General features: G+C 54.5%; 2 protein-coding genes across 6 annotated transcripts in view; one reads left to right on the top strand and one right to left on the bottom strand.

Annotated features, from left to right (window-relative positions):
• Nucleotides 1-14,483, top strand: part of Grhl3 (grainyhead like transcription factor 3) — a 32,866-nt gene extending 18,383 nt beyond the window's left edge. For both annotated transcript variants that reach the window (XM_070037628.1, XM_070037629.1), the window contains exons 7-16: nt 59-170; nt 947-1,041; nt 3,094-3,252; nt 3,686-3,764; nt 3,891-4,024; nt 5,692-5,726; nt 6,631-6,716; nt 7,377-7,462; nt 9,738-9,802; nt 13,637-14,483. In XM_070037628.1, coding sequence (XP_069893729.1) covers nt 59-170; nt 947-1,041; nt 3,094-3,252; nt 3,686-3,764; nt 3,891-4,024; nt 5,692-5,726; nt 6,631-6,716; nt 7,377-7,462; nt 9,738-9,802; nt 13,637-13,751 — 966 coding nt within the window. In that variant the 3' untranslated portion in view covers nt 13,752-14,483. The remainder of the gene's footprint in view (nt 1-58; nt 171-946; nt 1,042-3,093; nt 3,253-3,685; nt 3,765-3,890; nt 4,025-5,691; nt 5,727-6,630; nt 6,717-7,376; nt 7,463-9,737; nt 9,803-13,636) is intronic.
• Nucleotides 14,484-16,449: 1,966 nt separating this feature from the next.
• Nucleotides 16,450-21,969, bottom strand: part of Stpg1 (sperm tail PG-rich repeat containing 1) — a 42,444-nt gene continuing 36,924 nt past the window's right edge. For 3 of the 4 annotated variants that reach the window (XM_070037625.1, XM_070037626.1, XM_070037627.1), the window contains 2 exons: nt 21,623-21,813; nt 16,450-17,540 (listed from right to left, as the gene is read on the bottom strand). In XM_070037625.1, the coding sequence (XP_069893726.1) occupies nt 17,464-17,540; nt 21,623-21,813 (268 nt within the window). In that variant the 3' untranslated portion in view covers nt 16,450-17,463. The remainder of the gene's footprint in view (nt 17,541-21,622; nt 21,814-21,969) is intronic. The other variant, XR_011375581.1, reaches the window with a different exon arrangement.

Genomic DNA, 21,969 nt, shown 5'->3' with positions numbered 1-21,969 from the left:
GGGAGGGAGTGGGAGTCAGGGTCCCCAGCTCGAGGGTGACGTGGCCTCTGGTCTGCAGAGCGTGGTAATGGTCGTATTCGACAATGAGAAGGTCCCAGTGGAGCAGCTACGCTTCTGGAAGCACTGGCACTCCCGACAGCCCACGGCCAAGCAGCGAGTCATCGACGTAGGTGAGCCCAGAGCCTGCCCAGCCCCCGCCCCAGCCCCAGCCGGGCCCCAGGTCAGACCTGGGGTGGCATCAGCTGCCAAAGCGGCAGCTCTTTTCTGCTATGCTTGGGGCTCCGTCAGCTGGGGAGGGGGAGCAGATGGCCCTGTGTTGGCCTGCCCAAATCACATGGAAGGCCTAGTCCAGGCTCTGGCTCCATCTCTCTCTCTCGCTGGCCATGTGGCCTGTGTTGCCTCCCTTTCTCGAACCTCAGTTTGTCCAGCCTTCCACATAGAAAGAGACTTACTGACCACGCATCCCCGCAGTGCCGATCACTGCTTGGGACTGTGCATGCTGGAGCACATGAACAGATGAGGGACTGTTCTGTGGCTCAAACGGGAAGTCAGACAACACAGTGTTCTGGAGCCAGAGAGACCTGAGCTCCAGCCTTACTCTGCCTTTTATTAGCTGTGTGATTTGGGCAAGTAACCACACCTCTCTTGAGCTTATTTTCCTCATGTGTAAGCTCAATATCTGTAGAAAAGTTATGAGGGGTAACAGAGCTTGCTGTACCGTATGTGTTCACGAACTGGGGGTCCTGACCCTGAGGGTGGGGCTAGGCCTTCAGGTAAGTCTACTGTCCAGGCTGGACATCTTCCACTCTACAAGTTAGGACACAAGGTTCCCTGTTACTCCTGAACCAGAGCGAGGTCCCCGGGGAAAGGGAAGCCCGGCCCACAGATGCCCTTCTCTCCATGCCCTGAATCCCTTCCTGACTCTCATGGCCTCCTGCACTTTCAGCTGACTGCAAAGAGAACTTCAACACTGTACAGCACATTGAGGAGGTGGCCTACAACGCACTGTCCTTCGTGTGGAATGTCAATGAGGAGGCCAAGGTCAGTGAGGACGTCAGTGGGCTGGGGAGGGGCCACCGAAAAACCCCAGGCCCCAGAGAAAGGTTTACCAGCAGCCAGGATTGTGGCCTCGACTGTGATGAGGGCCCTGGTGAGGAGGCAGCATGCAGAGTAGTGAGAAGGTAGGGCTCTGGGCTAGACAGGCAGGTTGAAGCCCAGCCCTTCCATTGGCCAATCATGTGACTTTGTCCCTCTGAGCCTCCGTGTATTAGCTATCAGAATATAACCACAGTGCCAGGGAACCCGCGTGGTGAGGATCAGGTAAGATAAGGACATGGTAGAACACAGGCCTGGCACATACACCGTGGCTATGGGTATCCATCCAGCCCAGCCCATTTACCAGAAAGAAAATGGAGCCTAGAGCAAGGTGACCACAGGTCCCTGGTAGCGTGTGACTTTTAGGCCAGTACCAGTTTGCCAAAGTGCTCAGGAGTGTGGAAGATGAGGGCTCTGTCCCAGGCCCTCACTTCTTGGAGCCCTTGGGTAAGACACCGCTGTACTTGCTGGGTTTGGGGGAAGTGGGAGGAGGATTGCATAAGAACACATGTGTATGAGCAGCTGGAACACGTAGATCCTCGGGCCCAGAGGGGTGGCCAGGGAGATGAGGCTGGTGGCTTCCTTCAGGCTAGCGAAAGCCATGGACCTTCCTCCAGCCCAGCCCCAGTACCTGGCTACCTGGTGGTCTCTGCTTGGAGAGTTGATGTGGAAAGGGCACTTGTATGGGAGTCAAGGGCTGACTGGCTGTCCCACCACCACACACAGCTGAGTCTCACTGCCAGGGCTAGGTCTTTGCCTGTCAGAGGCCTCTGCCCCCCCCCACACACACCTCCCCTCCCCCCCAAGCTGAGGGGCTGAGGGACAGCCAGACTGCAGAGAAACTGGGGGGAAGGAGTTCAGGAAACAAAGGGAGGCCCCAGGCCGGATGGTTATTATTCAAACAGAGCCAGGGGCTGCAGGAGGGGCTGGGCAAGTTTCATGGGAAGGAAGAGCTGGTTTCGGTGGGATTTTCTCATAGTCTCAGCCACCCTCCACCTGGGTCTCTCAGGGGCAAGCCGGGTGGAGGCTGCTCAAGGGCTGAACTGGCTGAGACAGGAATGTCCAGCATGTGCCTGGAGCTGGCTGGAACAAGGGTCTGCCCAGGCCCCCACCCCAACCCCGTTGTGCAGTTCAGGGCCACTTTCAAGGCAGACATCCCAAAACCAGTCTGAGATGAGGTCTCACCCTGAGCCCTGTGGAGGAGTCAGCAGGTATCTGGTCACCAGACAGTCAGCCAGGGCTGGCCCAGGTAAACTGGCCCTCAGCTGCCATGAGGAGGGCATAGCATACAGAAACAACCATCTCTGCATGCCAAGCACAAGACAGCACACTCTCTTGGCCATACAAGGCAGATAAAGAATTGGAGGCTTGGGGCTGGGAAGGTGGCTCAGTGGTAGAGTGCTTGCCTTGCATGCATGAGGCCATGGGTTCGATTCCTCAGCACCACATAAGCAGAAAAACCCAGAAGTGGCACTGTGGCTCAAGAGGTAGAGCGCTCACCTTGAGCTAAAGAGCTGAGGGACAGCGCCCCAGGCCTAGAGTCCAGACCCCATGACCAGCCAAAAAAAAGAATGGGATGCTAGGATTTGCCCAAAGCTATAGAACCTAGCTTCTCACACAGATAGGAGTTGCCCATGTCCAGGTGCGTTTTCCCGATTCCCTGGAGGATGTTAGCACCCTGTTCTTACTCAGAGCCTCCACTGGCTGGATCTCAGCCTTCGTGTCCCTGAGCCAGCAGGAAAAGTCAGCCATTAACTGGCTCTTTGCACACACAATTCTGGATATGTAGTCTCTATAGGACTTAGGACCCCTCCCAAGGTGAGCCACCCACTGCAAGTCAATGGGAGCATGCTGGCCTGGACTCGAGTGCTGTGCTGCCTTGAGAAAGCTGACCCATGTCTCTGTGCATCAGCTGTCCCATCTGTGAAAAGATGCCTGTGATATATGCCTCAGACAGACCGCGACAGGCCGCTCACCCACTCCCCACTGTATTCCCAGGTGTTCATCGGTGTCAACTGCCTGAGCACAGACTTCTCCTCACAGAAGGGCGTGAAGGGCGTCCCTCTGAACCTGCAGATTGACACCTACGACTGCGGCTCAGGGCCCGAGCGCCTGGTGCACCGTGCGGTCTGCCAGATCAAGATCTTCTGTGACAAGGTGGGTAAGGAGTGGGCGGCCCTGCCTCTCTCCGGGTTCACCCTCCTGGCCTCTCAGGTGTCTGTATCCTGGGCACGTCCCTTGTGCGTTCCCTGCGTTTCTGTCTCCTCTTTCTGCACACCTCCTTACAGCTAGCTCTCTTTCTCCATGCCAGCCTTGCTCACTTCTACCTGTCTGACTTTCCCTTCCTCTTCTTCTCTGCCCTGCTCCCCTACCACTCCCGGTCTCTGGCTGTCTGAGCATCTTGCTTCTCTCCTCTCTTGGCCTGTGCTGTCTAGGCAAGCTGGGCCAGGCTGGTCTGGCTGCACAGATGTGTCAGTGCCTTCTGATTTTCTGGCTTCCCAGTGGGAAGAAAGTGGGCCCAGAAGCCTGGTCTAAGTAGCCAGCCTCTCCCTTGGAGGCCCTGGGTGACAGCCTCCCCTGACACTTGCAGGGTGCTGAGAGGAAGATGCGAGATGACGAGCGGAAGCAGTTCCGGAGGAAGGTCAAGTGCCCAGACTCCAACAGCAATGGTCAGTGGACCTCCCCCGGGCAGAACTAGGCTGGGCTGGGCTGGGGAGACACGGAGAAGCCCGGAGCGGGAGGCTGGGGGCCTGAGAGGAGCGACGCCAGGGACACTGGCTTGCCTTTCCCACCAGGCATCAAGGGCTGCCTGCTCTCTGGCTTCAGAGGCAACGAGACCACCTACCTGCGGCCCGAGGCTGACCTGGAGACCCCGCCTGTGCTCTTCATCCCCAACGTGCACTTCTCTAGCCTGCAGCGCCCCGGAGGGGTGAGGCCTGGGTCCCTGGTGGGTGCCAGCTGGATGAGGTGTTCCCAGGTCCTGCTGCTCAGAAAATTCAACTCCGACTCCCTGTACCGAACCCCAGGAGCTAAGAAACATCTCTGTGGGCCTGTACTCAATGGCCTGTAGTGAAGAGCAGAAAGCTCATGAGGAAATGGACTCTGTAGCTACCAAGATGTTTGTACTTGAGGCCCACATGAAGCAGGGTTTTTTTGTTTTGTTTTGTTTTTAAAATATCTAAGCCACAAGTTCGGTTGCAGCTGCATGGCAGGTAACAATTTTCCCACAACACTCTGTGTGTTCTTTATACACCAGGCCCTGGGCCCAGTGCTTCCTGTATGGTCAGCAGGACAATAGTATTGCTGCCCTGGATCCCAGGGCCAGAAACAACAGCCCACACCTGAAAAAATAAAAACAGGGGCTGGGAAGGTGGCTCAGTGGTAGAGCACTTGCCTTGCATGCCTGAGACCCTGGGTTCGATTCCTCAACACCACATAAGCAAAAAGAAAAAAAGCTGGAAGTGGCGCTGTGGCTCAAGTGGTAGAGCGCTAGCCTTGAGCTGAAGAGCTGAGGGACAGCACCCAGGCCCAGAGTTCAGGCTCCACGACCGGACCCAAAAAAAAGAGAAAAAAGAAAAAAGAAAAGATAAAAACAAAAAAACCCTTCCTAAATTGCACACCTAGTAAGTGGAGAGCCAGCGTTTCAACACCCCCCTCTCCCCCCGCACAGCCTGGCATCAGGACCCATGCCCTTGACCACCAGCGGCTTCACCTGTCAGGCCAGGGGAGTCATCACTAAGTACCTGTGAGGTCAGGCACAGCCAGTGATCCTTTGAAATAGACTGTGTTCCTCTCCTTAACCAGACAGGGTTCCAAGATCAAGGACAGAGTCAAGACCACTGAGCCAGTCTCCCATCCATTCTAATGGTCTGGCCACTGCCTTCCTCTGAGGCCCAGCTCCCTACTAGTTCAGGGACAGCATGAGCAAGCATGGGCCTTGGTGCCCAAGATGTGTTTAGGACAAGTAGTATATCATGGAGCGGGTGCTGGGGCAGCCCCTGGCATACTTGAAAAGCCCTTTCTCTAGTCACTGTCCTCTCCGCTGCCCAGGAAGCAGCCTGTAGCCTCTATGGTACGTGGGGCAGCATTGGACCTTGTCTCTGGGTTCCGCCTGCCAGCTGGAGGTACTGTGTAGGAGGATGCCCACTCAGTAAGATTAGTGTCCTGCCAGGTGAATAGCTCCTCCCAGGCTGGAAGGAGAAGCCCGGAAGAGCTCAGTGTGGCTCTGAGCCTGCCTTCTGCTGCTATGTGATCCTGGAAGCTCTCTGCCCTCTCTGGGCTTGAGCTAACCTCCCAGCACATAGCTGTAGCGCCAGACAGCCCACTCCTGGCCCTGCCTCAACTCCTCCCACCCAATGACCAGGCACTGACGGGCCGCGGCTCCCAGCCGCCGAGCTGTGGGGCTCAGCCAGGCTCACTGTCCCTCATAGCCTGGGCTGGACAATTCCTTTAGCCTCAGGACCCCCATCACCTAGGGATTCGTCTCAGCAGAATGGATGAGGAAAGCCTTGGAAGGCCCTCCCACAAAGCCTTCAGCACAGAGGTGCCTCTCATTTCCCATGCATGACAGGAAATAACTTTTTCTCTCTGTTGCAGGCCATCCCCTCGGCTGGACACGTCAGCTCTGACAGGTAAGAGAACGGCCAAGGGGCTCCCTCCCACTCCTCCACTCCCCACAGAGCCAGGGCCTGGGCCAGGGGAAGAGGCCTAGAGATTCTCCTCAGCCCCGAGCTGGATCCGTCTCCTTTCTCACTGAAACTGCCTGGGTTTTTATGGGTTTGCTTTATGTGGAAAGTTGACAAATCTTGGGCGAGACACTGCTTGTAAAAAGGCAAAGACAAAGCCTGTGAGATGGGGGTGCAGATTAGGAGAGCACTGAGCGGGGCTGTGCTGGAGGACTTGGGGGAGTAGAGCCTGCTTCCCTCCCTAACCACCCCCTCTACACCAGAGGCCACAGACCAAGCCCTGCCCCCCTGGCAGCCCCAGCCTTGGGGCCTGCTGCAGGCCCTAGGCCTCTTGAGTCTCTGATGGGAGCAGCCTAGCGAGCCAAGGCAGGCAGGAGAGGGCAGCGGGTGCAAGTGCAGAATCTACCTGGGAAGATACCTAAGCTGGTGGTGGTGGTGTCCACTTCTTCCCTGTACATAAGGCATACACTACATGTGGTGCTGCCACATCATAGCCCTGGTGAGTCAGGCAAACAGGAGTCCTTGTGCTGCAACTCAGAGAAAGTGAATTGACTTGCCCACAGTCACAGAGCGTTGAGTAGCCTAGGCAGGACTAGAACCCAAAGTTGTGTTACTCCAGACGCCACATGCATGCTTGCACTGGTTCTCTTCCAAGGCACAGGGCTGCCCAGAGGCTGTGGCGCTTTCTCAGGGCCCACTCCATGGATGGGCTCGTTCTGTAGGTGGGACTTGAACCCAGCCAGCCTCACTCCACACCTACTATCCCTGAAGTCCTGCTGCTCTGCACCCAGCCTCCTGTGGCCTTGTGCTTCCCTTGGTCCTCACCAGCCACCCCCTCTTGTCCTCACAGGCCCCTGAAGCGCACCTGCTCACCCTTTGCTGAGGAGTTGGAACCACTGCCCGCCAAGCAGGCCAAGGAAGCCGACCTCCAGAGAGGTAGCCGCCTCCTTCCCATGTGCTCAGACCCCACCAGGGTGCCCCAGGCGCCTCCCCCAACTTCCCAGGAGGGCAACAGGGGCTGTTTTGTTTCCTAGGAGTTGGTCTGGGACAAGACCAGGTGCTTGGAGATTTGATCTCACGGGTGGGAGGGAGGGCGCGTTTCTGCCAGCTTTGACCCTGTTCTGGGGCAGTGGGCAAGGCCTCGGGCTCTTTCTTAGGGGTGGTGGCAGCTTCAGTGTCTGGCTCACTTGAACACTGGAAATCATAACGTGGAGGGAGGGGGGCATGCGCTGGGGACTTAGCTGACCATGAGAAAGAATTCACCAGCAGCTGAGATCCGAAGCCTGTGACAGCCATGCACTGCTGTCTCCAACACTGTCTGTAATTCCCCTATCAGCTGTGAAGTGGGGGGAAGACCCCCACCTTATATACCAATGATGTTAACCATCTATTTTAAGGTCACTGCTGGCAGGCAGGAGAGCGGGATTGAAACCCACCAAACTCAGGACAGTTTAAGAATATGCGTGCTTCCCAGCTGGGCGCAGCCCCTTGGCAGAAACTGACTTTATACTAAAGTGATAGTTGTGAAGGTTCCCCGCACCTGAGAGACAGATTCCAGGCTCACTATTCCCCCCCGCCACCCCCACTGCTTTCCAGTTCTGTTGTACGTGCGGAGGGAGACGGAGGAGGTATTTGACGCGCTGATGTTGAAGACCCCGGACCTGAAGGGGCTGCGGAATGCGGTAAGGCGTTGGTGGCCCCGCCCACACTGCCAGATCCCCTCCCCTTCCCCTAGCAGTCCTAACAGGAGGGCTCTGAGAAGGAACGTGGGGGGCGGCGAGGGGGGGGGAAGCCGTAGTTCTCTAGTTTCTGGTAACCAAGTTGTCGCACCCCGCTGGGGGGACCTGGGGCCCTCCTGGAGGGGGTGCCTCATGATGTTAGCTCCCAGCCAGAACCCCCCCACCGACTCCACCCTCAGAGTCGCACACACCATAAATCCTCCTTAATCTGATGGCTGCTGTCTGACAGGCCAGAGCTTTTGTTGGCTTTGCAAACCTGTTCCTGTTTTAATGGGAATGAAACCCAAAAAGGCCATGCTGGTTTTGTCTTTTTGTTCCCCTCTCTGAGGGGGGTGGGGGGAGACACAACCTCATTCTTCCTGCATACTGCCGGCTGGGGTAGCTGAGGGCAGTTACCTAGGCCAGGAGCCCTTCCCAGCCCCTCAGCCTCCAGAGAGCAGGCAGAGCAGCCTAGCCCTGAGCAAAACCCACAGCCCACAGGGGCCCGGCAGACAGTGAGCAAACAAGGCTCCACCAGGTGGCTGTGCTTGAAGGTGGAACCCTGGAGATAGTTCCAAGATGTGTGCCTAGAGAAGGGAGAAATCAGTGAGGTAGTTGTTCCACGGAAGGCTCAGCATCTACGGGGCCTTCTGCCAGGCCTGTTACCCCTGCCAGCTCCCAGTAGGCCTGACCAGTGGGCCCTGTTCACATTTCCCCACTGAGGTCCCGTGACTTCCACCCCTCTCCATGACATCTGCTTTTTACATGCCACCAGCCTGCTTGGCATCAGCCCCAGGAAGTCGTGCTCACAAAAGGAACATAAACTCACTGTCTTTGGACTGGGTAGCACCTGAAGGGGTCCGTTTCCCATGCGAGGCCCTTTGTGTGGCACCCACTCTTGACTTGTTCCAGGGACCAGGAACTCACCACCTTCTGGGGCAGCCCATGTTCTTGGTACAATTTGTACAGCATGTGTTCAGAAAGAATCTGAGCTCCTCCTTAGGTTGACTTGAGATCTCAGAAGCTTTCAGCTGCATTGCCATTAAAATAAACAGTCTATGACTGTTTCTGGCCCGGAAGGGTCTTCATCAAGAATACCAGGAACTGAACCCAGTCCTCTTCCTAAAATACCCAGAGTAGACAGCCTTCCCCTGGCCACCTGGCCCAGGCTTAGCTGCAGCTTCTAGGTGTCCAGCACTATGAAGCACCAGCATTTGACAGAGTGCTCACCATGGGGTGGGCCCTGGCTACATCCTTTCTGTGATTATCCACCTAGCCCCTTCCACTTCTCCCGGGTTCATCCCGTGACAGCGCCCATTTTGCAATCGCAAAAACAGAGGCTCAAAGAAGTAGAAATTTCCTCACAGTTCTGCAACCCTAGGTGGATCTGGGGGCCAGACAGGATCCTTCTGCTGCGGGGGAAGCTTGGGGAGCTCCCGTGGCTTTGACTGCATGAGCGCAGGCCCTTGAGAAGCCTCTGAGCCATGGTTTCCTTGTTGCAGAACAGGCTCTGACTTTATGGGGCAGGATGGAGTCAGCTGACCTGGCCTTCAGGCCTGGCATCCAGCTTGTGCTCCTACAGCTCAGCCCGCACAGCCACTGGCTATGGTTAAGATTGCTGCCCAGAAGGAGCAGCGCACAGGGAGGCAGGGAGGGAGCTCCCCCTTGCTTTGCTTCCAACATAATGCCATCAGCCACTCCCAAAGACTTGGGTACATGCTAGCCAGGAGCTATCCTAGTATTCCACGTGGACCAAGCCGTTTAATTCTTTCATCTACCCTGTGAGATAAGCCCTCTTACAGTTCCCACAAGGAGATTGCCAGGGTCATCCAGCCAGGAAATGGTAGCACCCTACATAGTAGAAAAAATCCCAAACAGATGCCAGTCAAGATATGTCACAGCCGCTAAGCTGCTTGCTATCTATATGGAGATCAAAATACCCAAACTCATGGCCAGAAGAGGGGAAGGTCTATATTCAGAGGCATTGTTCATCTCTGGGAAGCAGGATTTGTGGATGACTGTCATTTCTTATTTACTTGGTCTCCACAGTGTACATACAGCCTGAGTTTGTTTTTACATTTATTTTAGAGACAGGGTCTCTCTATAAGGCCCAGGCTGGCCTTGAACTTTCAGTCTTCCTGCCTCAGTTTCATGATTACTGGGTCGTAGGCATGTACCCTAATAGATGGGAACAAACCCTGTGTGAGCAACAGCACTGAACCCCGCTCCTCTCCTCCAGATCTCAGAGAAGTACGGGCTCCCAGAAGAGAACATTCACAAAGTCTACAAGAAGTGCAAGCGGGGGTGAGTCCTGGGCTCAGCCGCCCATGGCGGGCTGGTCAGGGCTGGAGAGTGTGTGAACGTGGTCTTCTCAGAGAGGCGGCTGCTCTTGGGGGGGATGGTTGCAGGGGAGAGGTGGGAGGCTCTTCATAGGTGACCGCCCAGGCCCTGGGGGAAGGGCCTGGATCACCGGATAGCCAGCTTATTTGATTATATTGATAGTGATGGCAGTGACCACCATTCACTGGATATGCTGTGTGTCGGGTGCTGGGCTGGGCATGGCTCCTTGACCCACCACCACAATAAAGAGCAGATGCCACTGCACACTTTTTGGCCTGGGGTAGAGACAGTGCTGGAGTTTGAACTTAGGGTCTTGCATTTGTTAGCAAGCAATCTTCCTCCTTGAACCATGTCTCCATCCATTTTTTGCTTTTGTTACTTTTCGAATAGAGTCTTGCTTCTTGCCCAGGCTGACCTGGAACACAGTCCTATTTATAATTTCCACATGGTTGGGATGAGGGGCACATAGCGTTGCCCAGCGTTTTATTGGTTGAGGTAGAGTCATGAATTTTTTTTGTCTGGCCTGGCTTTCAATTGAGATCTCCCAGGGGCTGGGAAGGTGGCTCAGTGGTAGGGCGCTTGCCTTGCATGCATAAGGCCCTGGGTTCGATTCCTCAGCACCACATAAGCAGAAAGAAAAAAGCCAGAAGTGGCGCTGTGGCTCAAGTGGTAGAGCGCTAGCCTTGAGCTGAAGAGCTGAGGGACAGCACCCAGTCCCAGAGTTCAGGCCCCACGACCGGACCCCCCCCCCAAAAAAAAAAAAAGAATCAATTGAGATCTCCCAATTTCAGCCTCCCAAGTGGCTAAGAGTATAGGTGTGAGCCATCGCACACGGCTCTTACCCATTTTGCATAGCCAGGGAAACTGAGGTGATGAGCAGTGGTCAGGGACAAGAGCCATGGAGTAAAGTCACAGTGACAGAAAGATCCAGTAGAGCTGCCATGGGTGGAGTCAGGAGCAGGCAGGGGTGCCTGCCATGAGCCCAGAGAGGGCATTGTGCTTGGGATCGTGTTGAAGGGGCACAGCCAGGGATGGTTCACAGGCCCCTCTACCCGCAGGCTGGACCAGCCAGGCCATCTAGCACAGCAGCACCCTTTGCTGTCTGTCCAGGAGACACTTAGTTATAGGGGGACAGGGCTGCATGGAGCCTGCCCGCCCAGCCCTCAGCCCCCAAGCAGACTCAGAGAGCAGATGGCTGAGGCCTCCCTGAGCAGGCCGCTCCACTAGTCCACTAGGGTTTCCCAGGTGGAGGAGTTTTTCTGTCACTGCCACCCCAGCAGAGAGGACCCAGGATGAGAGCCTGGGGTACTCGCCCCTCTCCAGACAGTCTCCCTCCTGCTGTGCTCGTGAATGCCCCCCTCCCAAGGTCAGGACCTGCCCACGTCCAGGGACTGAGTTGTGTCCTTTTCAGATCAGTTTGCAAAGTGGGGCCCACCTACCCAGCCCCAGGCCCTGCCCCCTTCCCACCTGGCCTCCCCCAGATGGCTGGGGTGTAGGGACAGGATGGGGAGATCTGAGAAAAAGGACCCATTTCGTTTGGGTTGAATGAGAGACTAGAGTATTGTGTGTGCATGTGTGTGTGTGCGTGTGTGCGTGTGTGTGTGTGTGTGTGTGTGTGTGTGTGTGTGTGTGTGTGTGTGTGTGTGTGTGTGTTTCTGAGTTTCGGTTTCAGACAAGGTGCATACACCCCCAGTGCACTCTGCTTCCTGGCTTTGCTTGTCCAGACAAGCCCAGTCCCTCTTCCCCTCTGTGCCCCACTCACGTCCTCCGGTGCCAGCACCGCTTGCTCAGGCCTCCCCTACAAATCTCACTCCAGGCCAGACCGAGGGTCCCACCTGTCTGACCAGGGAGGCTGGATGCATACAAGGATGTGGCCAGAGGCTTTCCTTCAGCCCCAGACAGCTGTGGAAATGGTCATTTTAGTAACTTGCTTGGCAGAGCATTTCCGGCAGCTTCATAGTACCTTCCCTCAAGCAACACAGTTATTGGAACCAGCTCATTGGTCCCTGGAGCAAGGTGGGATCATCTCTGTTGCTATGGGAACAAAGTGGGGTCTGGAGTATTACAGGGTCCTAAGTTAGTAACTGGCAGAAGGGATGCCATTGGCTGTCCACAGCTGACTGTTCTCTTGCCTACTGCTCGTGCCTCTAACCACTAAATCAGTGTGTAAATAAAAGCTGTAGCCAGGCTGCCCCGTGCCAGAGCCCACGGCATCACTCAGTGGTTTGCAGGAGCATCACCTACCCCATGTCCCTACAGCCCTGGAAATCCTAGGATGGTCTGAATCCTCCTCCAGCTGCTCCTGGAAGGGGAGGACAGGCCCTTCTGCTGCCTCCGCCGGGTTCTCATTGGAGCAACAAGAAATTCTAACTAGTGGCCAGCTTTATTCTCACAAAACTCTCCCGAAAGTCCCTGGGACAAAAGGAGATACAATCACTTGTTTTACAAGCACCGTGGAATGCTTGAAAGATGAACAAATACATTGCTTGTGCTGGCAGCGGGCCAGAGGTGTAGCTCCTCAGGACTAGAAGCTTTCTTCTGTGGCAGCAGTTCCCAGACAGGTCTTTGCCACCCAGGGACCACTTGTCACTGACCCCCCGAGGGGAGAGTCTGTGGCCTGGCTTGGGCCTGGTTGGCCCTGCTATAAGGAGGAGAGAGCTGGCCTTCAAGCCACTTGCTCACAGGGCATTGGCAGTGCCTGGCACTTAGAAACAATGATCAATGCCACCCCCACCCTGATATAGACAAAATGCCCTCTGTCTGCCAAGCCCTGGCATCACCTGGCCCGTCCCAGCCCCCAGCCCCCAGTTATAGATCCTTCTGGCAATCCAGGACTCCAGCAGGACTCTGGGTGAGAGGACGCTGTGTTGAAGCACAGTGCTCTGTTCTGTCTGCATTGCACCTCTGGGATCCTGAGCTGGGATCTGCTCCTAAAAGAAATAGCCTGGCTGATGCTGCCAGGGACAGACGACCGTCAGCAACAGGCTCCAAGCTCACCACAGTTGCCTGCCTTGGGTCCTCAAGAGAACATACATCTACCTGCCACTCCAGCCCCCTTTGGATGATCCACCCTTAGCTGACTATACCCAGCCCTATAGTTCACCTTCTTGTTATCTACCGCTTCCTAACTTGTATTTTGAGGGCTTTTACCTTTTAGTCTAGCAAGAGAGGTTTGCATTCAAATCCCAGAAAGACCCCAGCAAACCCTGAGGCTTTAGAGGGATGGACAGGAAGCTGGAGAACAGGGTGGATAGATAGGAGGCAGTGGAAGCTTAACAGGAAGGGGCAGAAATGCTCCTCTCAGGCCCCCTGCTGGTGGCCTGTGATCAGGGCACAGCTCCGGAATGGGGTCCTTAGCATAAACCAGGGGCCAGCCATAGGTCATCTGTGTCTGTCAGGTTGGACAGGGCCTTGCCTACAGAGTGGAGAGAGAGAAGCTAAGCTCCCCTGCGGCCCCCACTTGCAGCGCCTGAGATTCTAGCTGATTGCAGAGTCTCTAGCTCTGCAGGCATGCCTGAGCAGCTCGTTGTAGCCTCCTGGTGAGCCAGATGGAGGCTCCTCCTGGCCATAGGGGCTGCTCGGAAGCGATCACAGCCACACACATCAGCTGGCAGGCCGGGGTTTGAGGTAGCCTCAGACCACTCTCCTAGGAGGGGAACTTGGAGCCCCAACCCTGCAGATTGGTGTTGAGGATCAGGGAGGGGCTGGCGAGGCACCTGCCATGTCCCCATCGCGTCGCTCAGAGTGAGGGCAGGACAGGGACTGTCCGTTCCAACCACGGCACCTCTTTTCTTCCAGGATCCTGGTCAATATGGACAACAACATCATTCAGCACTACAGCAACCACGTGGCCTTCCTGCTGGACATGGGCGAGCTGGACGGCAAGATCCAGATCACCTTGAAGGAGCTGTGAGGTCTGAGCCCACGCCTTGGCACCCGGGTGGGCCCCACACCACACACGACCTCCCCACGGGTCTCAGGGCTGCCACTGGACTGTCTTGCTCGAGTCACAGACCCACCTGTGTTGGATCCAGGAAGGGACCTCGGAGGTCCCCTGATCGGAACCCCATCCAGCTTGAATCCACTCCCCCTCCCCTGAGCCAGCATCTGGGTTCCTCCTCACAGTCCCCCGCTGAAGCCCCTGCCCTTCAGAGGGCGAAGGCCTCACTCCCCATGGACACGCTGCCCTACTGGACTCTTCTATCCACACTCCAAGGACTTCCCACCCTGTGGCCAAGTCCCTGGAAGACTTGGTTTTCAGCACAAAGGACTTGGTAAAGACCCGTGACCCGCTCATGGAGATGTCTTTCCTGCCTGCTTCCTCAAGGCAGGCTGGGTGTAAATAGCAGAGCTGACTGGATCAAAGCCACCACTGGGTAAAACGACTGCCTTGCCACTACTACTGTACACATTTCCTATTTACAGTTTTCATGTATGTTATATATATATTATAAATATATTGTGTATATATACATATGCAACGTTTTATATTTTTCATGGATATGTTTTTATCATTTCAAAGAATGTGTGTTTCACATTTCTTGGACTATTTTTTTAGTGGCTCTTCAATCATGCATTTTGTACACCCCTAACAAACATGATACATGATGTACTTAGTAATAAAGCCTTCTGATGTGTCACTGCACCTGCTGTGGGAGTCTTCCTCTGAAAGGATGGGGTACATGAAGTCTCTGTCCCCCCTCCCCCCACCTTCTGCCTCTCCCTCCTCATTCCCCTGTCTCTCTTTCTCCCCCCTCTCCTCCCCTCCTTCTCTTGCCTCACGTAGGAAGGGTGGAGGTCAGCACAGACTGGGGGGAAGGGGTAAGAGGTGACACCCTGCACGGCCGCTGGGTCCAGCAGTGGTCCCATGAGGCTGAGGGTTGCTGACAGATAAAGGCCCAGAAAGGCTCCAGAAGAGCTGAGATGAGGACTTCCCAGGTAGGGCCAGGGTTGCGATTCCTGCGACCTAGACCCTCTGCCAGCTCTGCCCTGCCAGCCAGCCTCCAGGCAGCCTCTTCCTCTGGAGCCAGGCACCTGCCAGCTCCCAAGAGCCACTATGCCCAACTCTTCCCACTTGTGTGCCAGTGGCATCGTGGGTTTACTGGTGGGAGTATTTAGGCCACAGATATCAATGACTACCAGAAAGCCCTTTGTTTCCTCTAAAGGATGAACAAGTCAGGGTTTCCTCCTTCCCTCCCTCTCCTTCCCCCCCCCTCTTTTTTTTGGTCCGGTCGTGGGGCCTGAACTCTGGGCCTGGGCGCTGTCCCTCAGCTCTTCAGCTCAAGGCTAGCGCTCTACCACTTGAGCCACAGCACCACTTCCGGCTTTTTTCTTTTTGCTTATGTGGTGCTGAGGAATCAAACCCAGGGCCTCATGCATGCAAGGCAAGTGCTCTTCCACTGAGCCATCTTCCCAGCCCTCGCCGTCCCCCCCCCCCAATTTACATCCCTTCCTCCTTTCCCCACGTTTCACTGCTACAGTTTGTGTTTCTTCCTATAAAATGTAGGACCTAGCCCAGTGCAGGTAGCTCATACCTGTAATCCTAGCTACTCAGTAGGCTGAGATCTGAGGATCGCCGTTCAAATCCAGCCAGGGCAAGAAAGTCCATGAGACTCTTTTTTTTTTTTTTGCTGGTCGTGGGACCTGAACTCTGTGAGACTCTTATCTCCAATAAACCACCAGAAAATTGGAAGTGGCGCTGTGGCTCAAATGGTAGAGCACTTGAGCTGAAGAGCTCAGGGACAGCACTCAGGCCCACAGCTCAAGCCCCAGGACCGACAAAAAAAAAAAAAAAAAAAAAAAGTAAGACCTAGTATACTCTGCCAGTAGCGATCATCTCCTGAGCATCAGGTTCACCCGTGGGTCTTCAAGGCCCAGGCTGACACCCCAGAACAGCCCCAGCTTCATTCCCAGAAGCTCTGCTTTTCACATAGTAGGATTTGTTTGAACAAAACCTGTTTTTGTTTTGTTTTTAAGTTTGAGCCAGGCACCAGTGGTACATGTCTGTAATCCTAGCTACTCAGGAGGCTGAGATCTGAGGATGGTGGTTCAAAACCAGCCCAGACAGGAAATTCCATGAGACTCTTATCTCCATTTAATCACCAAAACACCAGAAATGAAACTGTGGCTCAAGTGAAAGCACAAAAAAAAAAAAAAAAAACACCTCAGGGACAGCACCCAGGCCCCAAGTTCGAGCCCTAGTACACACACACACACACACACACACACACACACACACACACACACACACACACACACACAGAATTAATTAATTTGAACTACAGATGTCCACATCTCACATGGAGAGATCCAGGGTACAACGATTCCCCAGACTGCCAAGGAGTCCACACCTCAGGCAGCCGGGAGCTACAGCGGGGCTGGCTGCCCCACCCCACCCCCCCCACCCCACCCCCCCCCCCCCCCGTGGACAGCCACGAACTCGGCTGGTTTGTTTGCATTGTGCATCGCTCACCCAGGCCCTGGCAGTGTTGGGCCTGGGAGGCCCTGAATTCCAGCTAGCTGGCTTCTCTCAGAGTCGGGTCCCGAGCAGACAGAAGCACAAAGTGGTTCTACCTTTAACCCCTGCTGGAGTGGCATGTGAGGAACGCATCTGAGAAAAGCAAGAACTCATTTTAATTGAATATGTTATTTTTCACTTTCCTTCTCCCTCCCACCCCAAAGGGAGAGCCAATCAGCAGCCAGTTCTGAGGGGGAGGCTCAGGATGTAGCATTCCCAGAGAAAGTACAGGAGAGGCAGGGCAAGTGCAGGCCTTATGCATCATCCCAGATGTCCTGGGGGTGCCGAGGGCTGGGGGAAGGGAGGGGAGCCACACAAGAGAAATTCTCATTTAGTAAAGCGACATCGCCAACGCTGGAGGAGGGGGGTAAGGGGCGGTTAGTTCTATTTCTCCACTCCTTGATCACCTCTTCCTCTGGTGAAGGGGGAAAGATCTGGAAAGCCAGAAGAGATCCATTAAAGTCTGTGTCCAACTTGGATATTGGAGCAGCAGATGGGGTGAGGGTGGGAGGTGGGGAGAGCAGGACCAGCAGAGGAAAGGTTGCAGGGGGAGCCTGCAGGCATGGAGCGTGGTGGCCTCCTGGCCCTTTGGGACCAGCTTCCAGGACAAGCTCTGTAGCCTGCAGATCCCATAAACTGAGAGGTGCAGGGGAGGGGCATGGGATTCCCATGGCTCCAGGTGAAGACCGAGGCTTGGCTGGGGGCAAGGGGCTCAGGCAATACCCCATGTCTCTGTCACAGCCACCCCTGGAACTTGCTGGCTCTTGGAAATCGAAGAGTGTGGGCATCAGGACAGATGGGTGGGGCACTTGGTGGGGGGGCATACTAGAGGCCCCAGATCTTCTACCAGGCCTTAGGTTTCTAGACAGGGATTCTGCCACTGGTGGTCTTTGTGATAGATGGGAGCTCTGCTCCAAGTCTGCATTTCAGCAGCCTCTCAAGACTGCGGAGGGGACTCACCCAGAGCCTTGGCCACAGACAAGGATGGGTGCAGCCTCTGGGAGGCAGGTCAGGACGAGGCTGGGTGGGGGTTGGCGGGTGGGCAAGCGGCCACACTCTCCTGCAGAAAGTCCTGGGGAGCAGGGGCCAGGGCCTGGGCGCTGCCACGCTACACAGCTGGAATCCATTTGTTGTCCTCATTATAGAGGAAAGACTGCTTCCCTGGGAGCTGCGGCTTGTACGTGGCTGCAGAGAGACAGAGAGAGCGTGAAGAGGGGCAGAAGGTGGCCCAGGTGCCCAGACTCCAACTTTGCCCCCTCCCCGCCCCCCGCTAGCCCCAAACCCTACCTGTGGAGACAGGGGGAGGGACTGGCTGGTTATATGGCTCATAGCTGGCCAAGGAGGGCTTTGAACTATGGCTCTGGCATTAACACTTTTTAACTTGTTCGATTGAATCTGTAAAAGTATTTTCTATGAAATTTTATAACATGGAATTAAGCCATATTCTTTTTCTTTTTTTTAAGTGCCAGGAGGGCTTGAACTCAGGCCCTTGAGCTCTCTCCCTTAGCTTTTTTTACTCAAGGCTGCCATTCTACCACGTGAACCATACCTCCATGTCCAGCTTTTTGCTGGTTAACAAATTGGAGATAAGAGTCTCCCTGACTTTTCCTCCTGGGCTGACTTCAAACCACAATCCTCAGATCGCAGCCTTCTGACTACTTAGGATTACAGATGTGAACCACCAGTGTCTAGCTAAAGTTATCTATATATAACTATAACTATATATATATAATATGACTTTATTGTTGTTATTAAAGTGTTGTACAGAAGGGTTACCATGTCACAAGTCAGGAATGAGTACAATCCTTTTTGGACAATGTCACCCTTTCCTTCGCTTTTCCCATTTCCCCCTCCTGTCCCTGCCCACAAGTTCATGCTCCACATAGTGTCTACTGAATACCATGACTTCATTTGTTCACCTATCCTCTCCCATTTCTGTGTCCCCCTCCCCCCTTTGCCCTCCCTAAAAAGATAAAACCCCAAAGCAAAAAAACAGACAACAACAACAACCAAAACCAACTCATGTCTCCATTTCCTGGATAAAGCCATATTCTTAAAGAAGCAAGGGGCTAGTTTAGCAGGGTTTGGTTTTTTTTTGGGGGGGGGGTCCGGTCATGGGGCCTGAACTCTGGGCCTGGGCGCTGTCCCTCAGCTCTTCAGCTCAAGGCTAGCGCTCTACCACTTGAGCCACAGCACCACTTCCAGCTTTTTTCTTTTTGCTTATGTGGTGCTGAGGAATTGAACCCAGGGCCTCAGGCATGCAAGGCAAGAGCTCTACCACCGAGCCACCTTCCCAGCCCCTAGCAGGGTTTGTTTTGCTTTAGTTCATTTCCAGAGTGGCAGAAGCCATGGAGATTGCAGACAAGGGTCTCTAGGAAATGAGCAGACAGGACCAAGCAAAGCAGGGGAACTTTGCCGAGGTAACTTCGTGTCTTCTCAGGAGACAGTGAGGGAACTGGAGGGCAGCCTGGATGGATCTGTACCGTCTTGAGGCCATGAAGACAAGGTACCTGCTCTTGCATCTGCTGAGCAGGAAAGCCAGCATGACGGAGTGGACCATGGTAGCAGCCATAGCTGTACCTATGTGCCAGGTGCCACACACTCAGACACAGCTGCTAGAAGACCCAGCCTCACAGGGCCAGACAGCAATTCCTCCCATCCCCAGGCTCCTGGACCAAACTATGCTCTCCTGCCCTGACCAGAAGGACTCAGGTAAAAACCCTGCAGTCCTTAAAGGAGGGTTCCCTCAGGGAAGGAACCCAGAGGCCTAATTCCTCTGAGCGTTTAAAATGCTGCTTATCCAAATGAACTCCAGGAATGGGAACATGCAGGAGTGTGTGTGTGGGGGGGGGGGAGCGGCGTGTATTGGTGCTTATTTTTGCTTTTGGTTTTTTTGGGGGGAGGGGCAAGGAAGCACAGAAAGGGAGGAGGAAGGATGAACAAGTACAGTCATGGTACTCAGTTGACACTATATGGAAAATGAACCATGCAACTTGTGGGCAGGAATGGGAAGGGGAAACTGAGGGAAAGTGAAGGAAGGGATAACATTGTCCAAAAAGAATTGTACTCATTACCTGACTTATGAAATGGTAACCTCTCTATCATAGTAACAAAAAAAAAATCATACTTAAGAAGAAAACTGCTGGGTACTGGTGGCTCACGCCTGTAATCCTAACTACTCAGGAGGCTGAGATCTGAGGACCACAGTTCAAAGCCAGCTCGGGCAGGAAAGTCTATGAGACTCTTATCTCTAATAAACCACTCAGAAAACTGGATGTGGTCCTGTGGCTTAAGTGGTAGAGTGCTCACCTTGAGCTGAAGAGCTGAGGGACAGCGCCCAGGCCCAGAGTTCAAGCCCATGACTGACAATAAAATAAAATAAAATAATCCTTTTTTTTTTGGGGGGGGGTCAATTGTGGAGCTTAAACTCAGGGCCCTGGGGCGCAGTCCTGAGCTCTTTTACTGAAGGCTGGTGCTCTACCACTTTGAGCCACAATGCTACTTTCTGCCTTCTAATGGTTAACTGGAGGTAAGAGTCTCCTGCCCAGGCTGCCTTGGAACCATGATCTTCAGACCTCAGCCTCCTGGCTTAGCCAGGATTGCTGACAGTGAGTCACCAGCAGCCATTTTTGTTTTATCATCTCGACATCTACAAGGTCAGAGCTAGACTGGCCTTCTCGCCTCTGCACTGTCCTTATCTGGGACGAGGAGGGGGGTCTCATTCACGGGGCGAGCCTGCCAGCCCCGGCCCTCCCATTGGCAGGAGCATGGCAGCGCTAGCTGCTTCTGAAGGGCCCCGAGTGCCATCTGCGCTCGGCCTCCTCCTCCTCCTCCTCCTCAGGCACTCACTCTTCACTTCTGTCAGCCCCGGATGTCACCAGTTCTAAGCCTTTGTCAGGGCCACCAGCTCCACCGCTGCCATTGCCATTAGAGCCTTAGCTACAGGCCTATGGGGAAGTACAGAGACCGCCCGCCCGCCCCGCCCCGGCCCCGCCCCTTGTCAGCCCCGCCCACCCCTGGCCCCGCCTCGTTCCTGGCCGCGCCCCCAGGCTCGGGCTCCGACCCCGCCCCCGGCCCAGGCAGCCCCGCCCACCCTGGCCCAGGCTCGGCTCCGGCCCCGCCCCTCGGAGTGTGCTGCTCAGGATTTTAGCCCAGGGTAGATCCCAATGGATCTATAAGGGAGTTCGCTGAAGCTCACACTGAGAGTGGTGGCCCGGTAGACAGTCCCGGGACTCCATCACCGACAAGGCCTGGGCGCTGGGCAGGCCACTAATACCACAAGCAGCTGTGCACAGCTTCTCTCCAGGTCTTCCCTGTCGGTGAAATACCTTGCACTAGAGCAGTGACTTCATTTCACATTTTATTTGTTTATATATGGTAGTAGGTATTGCATTCAGGGAGCCACGTTTGAACTGACTCCCAGGTTGGACTCAAACCATAATCTTCCTTGTCTCTACCTCCCAAGTAGCTGGAATTGTAGGCATGAACTACTGTGCCCAGCCATATGTTAAAGAATAAGAGCTTTCCTGAGAAACTAACAAAAGCTACTGTCTTCTTCCTAAAAACAAAACAATAAAAAACAAAAACAAAAGCTATCTAACCACTCCCAATTTGTAGACAAATCAGTCTCTCTCTGCTCCAAAGCCAGCCACTCTTTGACTTTTTTTTTTTTTTGTCTTTTGTCGGTTGTGGGGCTTGAACTCTGGGCCTGAGTGCTGTCCCTCAGCTCTTCCGCTCAAGGCTAGCGCTCTACCACTTGAGCCACAGCACCACTTCTGCTCCAAAGCCAGCCACTCTTTGACTTTTTTTTTTTTGTCTTTTGTCGGTTGTGGGGCTTGAACTCTGGGCCTGAGCGCTGTCCCTCAGCTCTTCCGCTCAAGGCTAGCGCTCTACCACTTGAGCCACAGCACCACTTCCGGCTTCCTGGTGGTTCATTGGAGATAGGAGTCTCACAACTTTCCTGCCCAGCCTGGCTGGATCCTCAGATCTCAACCTCCTTAGTAGTCAGGATTATAGGCATGAGCCACTGGCTCACCTTCACAGGCCTCACTCATGGATCCCTGGCCTGCATCATCTTCAAGAGCCTATTCACTGTAAAAATCCAAAATCCTTTTATAGTCTGAGACTGAGAACTGATAGCTCTCGTAAAAGCCCATCCCCAGCCTCTATGGCAGATAGCCTATAAGTCAGCGGGTTTCCATGACCTAGAAATGACAAACATTCCCAGAAGATTTAGACTATACAATCATTTAGAGGAATTCTCTGACCTGGGCCAGGCATGCCTGACCGGGACCGCATCTCTGTCCACCGGCTGGTGTTGGACACGAATGATGCACTGGAGATATACTGCTTGGCAGGGCCTTCATAGTCCACGATATCATACTGACCAGGGCCTGGGAGAGGCGGCTTCGGGGGCAGAGGCAGAGGCTGCGCTGAGAAGTTCAGAATGGGATTCCGCCTTGGAAAAAGACAAAATAGGAAGATATCAGTACCACTGTCTACTGAAGAAACATGGAACCACAGCCAAGGCTCACTTGGGCTGAGAGGGCTGGGGGAGGCTTGCTCATGGACCTATGCAGAGCCGTTTCCACTGCTTGTGAACCTTTGGGACCCC

The sequence above is a fragment of the Dipodomys merriami genome, unplaced genomic scaffold (assembly GCF_024711535.1).
Source record: "Dipodomys merriami isolate MVZ:Mamm:240054 unplaced genomic scaffold, mDipMer1.0.p SCAF_28, whole genome shotgun sequence".
NCBI lineage: Eukaryota > Metazoa > Chordata > Mammalia > Rodentia > Heteromyidae > Dipodomys > Dipodomys merriami.
The sequence above is the reverse complement of the archived record's forward strand: the minus strand, read 5'-3'. Positions and strand labels throughout refer to the sequence as shown.